This window comes from Spinacia oleracea, chromosome 6, assembly GCF_020520425.1.
Source record: "Spinacia oleracea cultivar Varoflay chromosome 6, BTI_SOV_V1, whole genome shotgun sequence".
In the NCBI taxonomy this organism is placed as follows: Eukaryota; Viridiplantae; Streptophyta; class Magnoliopsida; order Caryophyllales; family Amaranthaceae; genus Spinacia; species Spinacia oleracea.
The window spans coordinates 39,986,183-39,996,858 of record NC_079492.1 but is presented as its reverse complement, the minus strand read 5'-3'; the positions used below and the strand labels follow the sequence as shown (position 1 = coordinate 39,996,858).

Here is a 10,676-nt window from a genome sequence, read left to right as displayed (position 1 = left end):
CCCCGTTCGTCTGAGGTCGGATGGCCCACCGCCGACTGTTGCTGAGGGTACCAGGCTCCTGGGCTCGTGGATGGGCATGAGATTGCCTTCGTACCAGCCCCGTGGGATACCTTTCGCTGACCTGATGTGGGCCTTCCCGATGGGTGCTTCCCGATGCTCGGTTCTCGTATACCGGAGAGAGGGGATCCGAGATTGTGGAGACTTTCCCGGAAGACCGGGTTTTCCATGCTCCGCTCCCTGAGGGAGTACAGGCGGTATGCACCTTTTATTTGTGCACTCTTCTTATATCTTTCTTTTTTTCTTTTGTTACTAACATTCCTGTTTCAGGTTCCGTCCCGTACGGCCAACGCGATGGTGGGGGTGATCAACCGATTGAAGTCCGCGTTGGTTCGGGCCCGATCTGCACTTTCTTGCAGGAGCCCCCACTCTACTCGGATAATGTGCCCTCTTTTTTCTTTTGATCTGTACCTTTTGTCTGGCTTTCTGTTACTCACCCTCTTTTTGTCTTTTCTTGTAGACGGGTGCTGGACGAGCCGGGGCCGACGACGCGGGTCCCTCGGGCGGGGGACACGGTCGTGAGAGAGAGAGGGTACGGCACTCGCCCCTACGGCATCGTCGTTCTGACGCGGGGGTGAGTTCTTCCGGGGAGAGGTCCGAGCCGGAGCGTAGGCGACGTTCCGTGTCGGTGGCCCGAGAGCCTACGTATTATTGTCAGAATCAGGTCGCGCGTAGTTCTAGCTTTTTGAATTTTTTTTGAAAGGGTGTTCATTACACGTCTGCTTCCCCCCCCCCCCCCAAGTGTTCGTGGTTCTTTTGATGGTTCGAAAAAGGAGTACGAACACTTGCAGAAGCGGGAGGATAGGTGGCAAGAGAGAATGACGCCCATACACGGGCGTAGGAAATATCGGCGCCCAGGCCTGGGCGTGAAAAATAACAGCGCCCAGTCCTGGGCGTTAAAACATGGTCCTTCGCCTTTTTCTACTTTATCGAGTTTTATGCCGTTTGCTTAGAGTAATGTGCAGAATGCTTGCTTATGTGTCTTAACGTGTTTTATTAGATGCCTTAACTCCGGACTGAATTGGTCTAAGTTCGTGAGGTTAGCGAATTCCGCTCCATCTATGTCAGCTAGTTGGACTGCTCCGCCAGGTAGGATGGTCTTTACAAAATATGGTCCTGTCCAGTTAGGCCGGAATTTTCCTCGAGGGTCCGTAGTAGGTGCGCGGACTTCTTTTAATACAAAATCTCCTTCTTTGATATTTCGAGGTTTGACTTTTTTGTTGAATTGCCTTGCGATGCGCTTTTGATACACTTGCACGTGATGTAAAGCTCTCAACCTCCGTTCATCTAAAAGGACGAGCTCGTCGTACCTAGCTTGAACCCAATCAGCCTCGGGTAGCTTGCTTTCTAGGACGATCCGGAGGGAGGGAATTTCCAACTCGATCGGTTGAACTGCTTCCATTCCGTATACCAAGGAGTAGGGTGTTACTCCAATGGAGGTGCGGATTGAGGTTCGATAGCCCCATAATGCGAAGTGTAATTTGTTGGGCCAATCCTTATAATTTTCGGCCATTTTTTCAATTATGACTTTAATATTTTTGTTGGCCGCCTCTACCGCGCCGTTCATTTGCGGCCTGTAGGGAGAGGATTTATGGTGTTTGACATGATATTTTTTGAGCAGGTCTTGGACTTCGGCCCTAAAGTGGGAACCTTGGTCACTTATGATTTCATGTGGAACCCCGTATCGACAGAATATGTTCTTTTCTAGGATTCGAGCGACATGTTTGGCCGTTAATTTTGCATAGGAGACCGCCTCTACCCATTTAGTGAAGTAATCAATTGCGACTAAAACGTACTCGTGTCCCCCTACGCCTGTTGGTGTTACCTTGCCGATTATATCTATACCCCAGGTGGAAAAGGGCCATGGAGAAGTGAAGGTGTGTAGTTCTGAGGGAGGCAAATGGTTAAGGTTACTGAAGATTTGGCATTTTGGGCAAGTTTTTACAAAGTGATGGCAATCGGTTTCCATAGTGGTCCAATAGTACCCTGAGCGGGATATTTTTCGGGATAGCATTTTTCCGTTCATATGGGGTCCGCACACGCCGTTATTGTATTCTTCCATTAGTCTTTGGGCTTGGTTTTGGTGGACACAAAGTAACTTGATTTTATTCGGCGTGTACTTGTACAGTTCTCCCAGAATTATGCTATATTGTGAAGCGAGGAGGCGTAGGGCCTTATGTGCTCGCGGGGAGGTGTTTGGGGGGAATTCCCCACTTGTTTTGTAACGAAGGATGTCCGTATACCATGGTTCTTCTTCGGTGTTTTCAGGTTCGGAGTCTATGGCACAACAATAAGCCGGCTCTTTCCTTCGCTCGACCCGAAGGGTCATCCCGTCCCATTCATTCAGGATGTTGAGCATTGAAGCTAGCTTCGCTAGTGCATCCGCGAATTGGTTGTCGTCTCTTAGCAAGTACGTATACTCGATTTTTTCAAATTGCTCGACTATTTGGTCTAAGTGAGCTTGATATTTTGAGAGACTAGTGCTTCGGACCTTCCATCTTTTGGATATATGGTTGATTATTAGGGAAGAATCCCCGAAGACTTGAAGATGTTTGACTCCGAGGCTAACTGCGGCCTCTAGCCCAACTATGTAGGCCTCGTATTCGGCGGCGTTGTTTGTGGCCTCGAAGTCAAGTTTGACGGAAATTGGTATATGGGCCCCTTCGGGACTGACTAGGAGAACTCCGACGCCGCATCCTTTCTGGTTGGACGCGCCATCGAAGTATATAGTGTCCAATAGTCGTCTCGTATCATCAGAAGTTCCTCATCAGGGAGGAGGTAAGCTTCCGTGGTTTCTTCATTCGTGGCATGCTCGGCCAGGAATTCGGCTACCGCTCTTCCTTTTATTGTTTTTTCTGGCATGAATTTTAGGTCGAATTCTGAGAGCATGACTAGCCACCTGGACAGGCGACCATTTAGGGCGGGCTTTTCGAACATGTATTTTAAGGGGTCTAGTTGTGACACTATATGAACAGTGTGGGCCAATAGGTAATGTCTGAGTTTTTTGGATGCCCAGACGAGGGCGAGGCAGGTTTTCTCAAGTTTTGTGTATCTCGTCTCGTACTGTATGAACTTCTTGCTCAAGTAGTAAATGGCTCGCTCGGATCCATGTACACACTGTGAGAGCATATCTCCCGCTGCAGTATCCGTGACGGTTAGGTATAGGCGTAAAGGGATTCCAGGCAAAGGCGGGGAGAGGACGGGTGGTTTGCTTAGATATTCTTTGATTTTATCGAAGGCAGTTTGGCATTGTTCATCCCATTCAACTTTTTCTTCTTTTCATAATTTTTTGAATATTGGCTCACAAGTCATAGTAAGCTTGGAAATAAACCTACTAATGTATTGCAACTTTCCTAGGAAGCCCCTTACCTGTTTTTTAGTTTTTGGTGGGGGCATTTCGGTGATGGCTTTGATCTTGGATGGGTCAATCTCGATTCCTCGCGTACTAACAACATATCCTAGCAATTTTCCAGAGGTTACCCCGAACACACATTTTTTTGGATTTAGTCTCATGTTATATTTCAAGATTCGGGTGAAGAACTTTTTAAGTGCCTGGAGGTGACCGTGCCGGTCTTTAGATTTGACGATCATGTCGTCCACATAGACCTCGATTTCTTTGTGTATCATGTCATGGAGTAACGGGGAGAGGCAAACCTTCTAGGAAGGACTCCCTCAAGCCCTAGAGAGGAAACAGGAGCTCACAAGAGCAACTGACCAACTATTACAGAGAATGAAACCACTCCCTATCTCTAGTTCTAACTTTCTGACTAAGGATACTTAAGATCCTGTGCTTAACAGTATACTGAATGCATTTCACAGTGTTGGCAATAGAAGGAACTGTCTGTTCCCAAATAGCCAAATTTCTTTCTCTCCATATCTGATACACAATGCTGGCCACTGCAGCATAAGCAACTCTCCTTTTGAATGGATTCTTACAGTACTTGTGGAGCCATTTCAGCAAAACAGACAGATGAGTTCTAGAGTTGTGAAACCCCAACCATTGCAGAACCATAGAACAACATTCTTTACTGTAGTGACAGGAGAAAAACAAATGTGTACAAGTTTCTGTACTTGAGCCACATAGAGCACATTGATCATCATTGATGACACCATAGGTATGAAGTCTATCCCTGGTCTTGAGTCTGTCTTGAAGTGCTAGCCAAAGAGTTATTCTGTGCTTAGGGAGGGTAAATCTATTCCACACATAAGAATTCCAAATGACCTTTGGAACCGTATCACACAGTTCTTGGTAAATGACCCCAATAGAATACTTCTGATCAGTTAACCATCTAGTGGAATGAAGTGTATTTGAGCAGTCTAGTTTTACCTTGTAAATGTACTTTATAGCCCAACTTGCAGCCACAGAGGGTCTATACACCAGCCAATCTTTTTGCTTAACATAAACAGCATGCACCCACTTAACCCATAGGTTATCCTGCTTCTGAGCAATAGCCCATGCCAGCTTTCCAACTGCAGCTTGGTTCCACCAAGCTAGATTCCTGAAACCTAGCCCACCTTGGGTCTTTTAACCACATAAATTGTTCCAAGAGACAGGACCAGGCCTGCTATCATCATAAGTGCCAAACCACAGATAAGCTCTGCAGACTGCATTGATCTTTTTAATTACTTACTTAGGGAGGAGGAAAATCTGCCCCCAGTATACACTGATGCTCATTAGAACTAAATTGACTAACTAGGTTCTTCCTGCAAAGGATAAATGTTTAGAGCTCCAGATTTTAATTCTGGACACCATTTTGTCCACCAGAAGATCACATTCACCAGCTTGGAGCTTCCTGGTGCTAATTGGAACACCAAGGTACCTAAAAGGAAGAGTACCAAAAGGGAAACCACTGATTGTGCCATTGTTCAGCTTGGTGTGCTCCTCAATTCCACAACATTATACTGAGGATTTACTAGGGTTTGCCTGCAGACCAGTGGTATATGAGAATACGTTGAACCCCTCAAGCAGCAAGGCAACTGAGTGAAGCTCACCCTTACAGAACATTAGTAAATCATCAGCAAAGCAAAGATGATTTAACTGAAGTGTTCTGCATCTAGTGTGAAATCTGAACTGAGGACATTCACCCACTGCTTTCATGGACCTAGAGAAATAGTCCATACACAAGGTGAACAGTAAAGGAGACAAAGGGTCACCTTGTCTAAAACCTCTCTGGGGTTGGATTAGATCAGCAGGCTCACCATTGATGAGGATTGAGTATCTTGCGGCTGACAAACAAGTCATGATGAGCTGAACAAAAAAGGGGGGAAACCCTAACTCCAACATAACTTCTTCAATAATGCCCCATTCAACTGTGTCATAGGCTTTTTTGATGTCTACTTTCATCAAGCAGCGGGGACTTGTTTGAGGGTGATTGTACATTTTGATCAAATCTTGGCAAATGAGGACATTGTGGAGAATGGATCTTCCAGTAACAAAGGCTCCTTGATTAGGAAAGACAATTGCATGGAGGACCTTGCTAAGCCTGCTGCAGATGAGATTAGTGATGCATTTATAAATAACATTGCAACAAGCAATGGGTGTAAAATCACTCACTGAAGCAGGAACAAAAATCTTTGGGATAAAAGTGATAGAAGTTACATTGATTTCCTTGAGGATTTTGCCAGTAGTGAAGAAATCATTGATAGCATTATGCACGTCATTCTTAATGATGTGCCAAGCAGAATTGAAGAAATGGCTGTTGTAGCCATCCATACCAGGTGCTTTGTGATTAGGAATTGCATACCAATGGGCTTCTATGAGCATCAGTTAGCCTTGGCCCCCTATCCATAATCAAAGAGTTCACATGAGTTCTCTGATGCATCTTGTTGCAAAACAAAGCTGAATAGAATTGGGTAAAAGCCCGTTTAACCCCATCAGGGGTATCTATCCAGTTCCCATTCATATCATGGATTGAATTAATTGAGTTCTGTTGTCTCCTATGCTTGATACTTTGATGAAACAATTTGGTGTTTTCATCTCCCTTTCCAACCATTGAAGTTTAGCAGTCTGCTGCAAAAAAGATAGGAACACTTAATGTGCAATCCTATACTCCTCTGCAGCTTGTTTCTCTTCAGTTGCAGCTATGAAATCACCACGGAGTTGGTGAAGAATAGCTTTTTTTTTAATAGGACTGCATAAGTTTTCACATCTTCAGCTTCTACATTGCTAAATCCAGCTTTGTTCAGAGATTTCAGCTCAATTTTGAGCCATTTCAGCCTTTGTTGTAATCTGTACATGTGGCATCCATGAACTTGTTTATTCCAAACTCCTTGAACCAAACCCATGAAACTGTCTGCAAAGGTCCACATATTATAAAACCTGAAAGGTTTCTTGGAATTGGTTCTTCTATATCCCTTGAGAATCATAGGGCTATGATCAAATAGGCCTTCTAGTAAGAAATTAGCCTCTACATCAGGAAACAATTCAGACCAGCTAGCATTAGCCAACACTCTATCAATTCTAGACAGCACCCTATCCTCCCCCACTTGCTTGTTACTCCATGTAAATTGTCTCCCCACTGTTTTGATGGTGGACAGGTTGTAGTGAGCCATACAAGCTCTCATAGCTTGGATTTCCCTAATTCTGACAGGGGCACCCACTCTATCCTCAACATCCATCAGAGCATTAAAATCCCCCATGATGATCCATGGTTGGGTACAGTTGTCTGAAATCTGAGTGAGAGAGTTCCATAAAGGCACTCTATCCTCCTTAGTATTCATGCCATAGATGAAGGTACCAAGAAACCCCACACCTGAACTTCTTGGAGTTATGAAGCAGTGAATGAGTAGACTGCTCATTGACAAAATATTCAGTGTAAAAGAGTTAGGATCCCATGCTAAAACAATCCTACATGAAGTGGAACAACTGATATTAGTTATAAAATTCCACCCAAGGCACACCCCAAGGTATAAGTCACCTAATTTAGATACCTTAACCTTGGTTTCAAGAAGGCTAACCAGTTTAATATTGTGGGTGTGAATGAATCTCCTCACCTCTATCTGTTTTTCTCTCCTGTTTAGCCCTCTTACATTCAAGCTAAGCACACTATCCATTGGATCTAGGGGTCATCAACCCCTGATCCAACAGACCAGCTACATCCCCTACCGGATCAACTCCATCTGTATCTTCCAAGTTGAGAGCATGGAAGCTGTTCCTTGTATTTACAGGCCAGAGTTGTTCCCCATGTTGTCTACTGAAGGAGGTAGCTTGGATAAAACCATCTTTATCCGTCCCACTCCTCACCATGTGACCCACTGCAGGAACCTGGACCTCTCCAGCAGCTGGCCGGCTGCACCCCACCAGTTGGAATTAGTGTAGATTCCCTCACTTGTTGGACAGTTTTAGGTCTCCATTCCTTCCTCTGTGGTGGTTTCTGTAGTTTAGAGCATACCCTACTCTCATGACCCAATCCCTTACAGTGGGAGAAAATGGTAGGTAACCAATCATACTCCACAGGTTGGTCCACAAGATCACCTTTCTCATTGACAAACTGAATTATCTTGGGACAGGTTTGACCAAGGTTCACCTCAACCAACACCTTTGCAAACATCAATTTGTCCCTATTTTTTGTAGCCTGATCAACTCTAATTGCTCTCCCCACTTGACCAGCTATCTTAAACATACTCTTTTCCCCCCAGTATTTCACATCTAATCCAGGCAACTTAATCCAGATTGGAACCTGTTTCTCTGGGTCCTTAGCATAATTCACCTCAACTGACCAACGTTTGACAATAAGGGGTTTCTTATCAAAGAATTGAGCATTCCCATTTAAGACCTTTTGACAGTTTTCCATGGTGAGGAATCGGACTATGAAAATACCTTTCCCAATCATAGCAACCTTGTCCACCCCCAATTTCCCCCAAATCCTGTGTATAAAACCTTTCATTACATGTTGAGGAGGGTTGACCCCCAACACATAACATACAATCGCAGATTTCCAGAAACGGATTTCTTCTTCTATATCTTCGATTTCAATTATAACAGGGGACAAAACAGGGGAAGCATGAATCGAAGGATTAGCAGGAGATATAGGAGAATTCAACAACACATTTTCATCCATATGCATTCTTACAGGTTCATTGAGAGTAGTAGAATTCAAATTAGACCCCACTACCCCCATCCCCCCCATTTTTAACATTCGAAGAAAAATGGGTACGAATATCCCGCCCTGATTCAACTCCATTAATCCACGCATTAAATTCATCACGTACCTGAGAACGAACCTGTAATGCTGCTAATGAAGATTTAGGAGTAAGAATTTCGGGCTCAAATAGTTGCGGGTCAACTGGGTCCAAACTTGATCGGAAACATTGCTCCAGCTAGCTGTTCCGATCACTTGATCTCACTGAATTAATTGTTCGCAATTAATCTGAACCTTGGTATTAGACTTAATGCACCTTGGGTGAAGGACATATTTCCTTCAAAAAGGTCGACCAAGAATAATGGGGACATGCAAGTCCTCATCTATGTCTAGGAACACAAAATCTACAGGGATCACAAATCCACCAAATCTCAAGGGTACATTCTCAATCTTGCCAAGAGGGTATTTGACCGAACGGTCGGCAAGTTGCAATGTAATGTTGGTTGAGACAAGATCACCAACTTCAAGCTTGGCGAACACCGAATAAGGCATTAAACTAACACTATAACCCAAATCACACAAGGCATTGCTTATTTCAAGCTTCTTAATAGCACAAGAGATAGAGAAACTACCCGGGTCTTTAAGTTTGGGTGGCATTTGGTTAAGAATAATAGCACTACAATTTTCGGTGAGGTTCACCGTCTCCCTTACGTCGCAATCCCGCTTCCCACTCAAGATTTCCTTAAGAAATCTTGAGTAGGTTGGCATTTGTTTCAACGCATCCGTAAAGGGGATAGTGATATGCAATTTTCGAAGAACATCAAGGAATTTTGAGAATTGTACATCTAACTTATGCCTTATGAATCTTTGCGGATAGGGAAGTTTAGGAGTGGGGAGAGGTAGAAGATTAGCCTCTTTTGTTCTAGGAGTATTACCCACATCAACGATGGGAGGCTCCTCTTACCACATCATTGTCGCTAGACTCAACGACTCCCTCTTGATCCTTCCCATTGGACTTAGGAACCTTATTAGCTCTATGAACATCATCTAAAATCCTCCCACTCCTTGTCACTATGGCATTCATTTGCTTTGGAGCTTGACTTTGGGGTGGGAGACTAGTATGCACATGATGTTCCTTAATAGTATTAGCAAGTTGAGCTAATTGGGTTTCAATCATCTTCAAGTGAGTGTTGGATTGCTTAAATTCATCCTCAAACTCAACATTTTTCTTGACTTGCGCCCCCACGAATGACTCCATTGAAGGAAATAATGCCCTTGGTCCAAGTATGCATATAATGTTAAGTCTAATAAATGCGGTTCAGTATTAATTAAACAAGTTAATAATTCAGTGAGATCAAGTGAGCTGAATGCCTAGCTAGAGGTCGCTTCAATTCAAGTGGAATTAATGATATTAATCCACAGCTTACTCTTGACTGAACCCGTAGGGTCACACAAATAGTACGTAAACGGATCAAGTATTTAATGGCATTAAATACTCCATCTATGGATATTCGGAATCGACGGATCTCGGTTTCAGTGGGAGCTAAGATCGTCAAAGGCAAGAAATGAATACTCCGGAAACGATGATATTGCCGGAAACGGAAATGTGGATCGTACCGGAAATATAAATATTATTCAAATCGTAGATGTTGCCGGAAACGGAAACATGGTACGTATCGGAAAATATTAATGGAAATGGAAATATTGCCGGAATCGGAAATATTCCCGGAAACGGATATATTGTCTGAATCAAAAATATTATCGGAATCCGAAAATAATTCCGGAAACGGAAATATTAAATATTAGTTCGAAACGGAAATTAATTCCGGAATCGGAAATGTTAAATATTGTTCGTATCGGAAATGAATTCCGGAATCGGGAAATTAATTGGAAGCGCGTCGTACGAATAAGCATCGGACGAGCTTGCTAGACGAAGGCCCAGCACGAAGGCCCACGTCCAGCAAGGGAAACGCGCGCCACAACACGCCAGCCCAAGGCTGCGTCAGGCCCACTGCAAGGCAGGCCCAGCGCGCGCCCAAGGCTGCGGCAGTCGTGGGCTCCGTGGCAATTGGGCTGCGTTGCTAAGGTTGCGCGCGCGCCCCTCGTGGGCTGCTGTGCGTGCGTGTGTGTTTGTGTTCACATACGAAACCTAAAGCGTATAGGATTCGTTTAATGATTAAATTCCTAATCCTAAAAGATAAATTAATTAAATAAGAGTTCTACTAGGATTCTAATATAATTAATTCGTATCCTAGTAAGATTCCAATTCTCTTTCCATACCCCTATAAATATGTGGCCTGGATTCACAACTTATAACGAGTTTTCAAGTATTCAAAGTGACATTTTGAGAGTAAAAATTCAGTCATAGTATTGCCCTATAATAGCCGAAAATTATAGTATCTTAAGGGCGATTCTAGTTGGTCAATCTTAAGGCGGATCCGGACACTTGGAGTCCTAAAGACTTGTTCTTGTTCGGTTCGGGCGCAGCTAGGGAAGGCACGCTACAAAGTGTATGCATCTAAATTATGCTATATGATT

General features: G+C 43.9%; 1 protein-coding gene across 1 annotated transcript; it reads right to left on the bottom strand.

Moving 5' to 3' along the window:
- Positions 1–8,477: 8,477 nt before the first annotated feature.
- Positions 8,478–8,906, bottom strand: LOC110804871 (uncharacterized). The gene has a single exon (XM_022010470.1). The coding sequence runs from the start codon at positions 8,904–8,906 to the stop codon at positions 8,478–8,480; it is 429 nt and encodes a 142-aa protein (XP_021866162.1).
- Between the last annotated feature and the right edge of the window lie 1,770 nt (positions 8,907–10,676).

Coding starts and splice junctions, on each gene's coding strand:
- LOC110804871 (XM_022010470.1), bottom strand. CDS start 8,906: ATGCCAACCTACTCAAGATTTCTTAAGGAAATCTTGAGTGGGAAGCGG.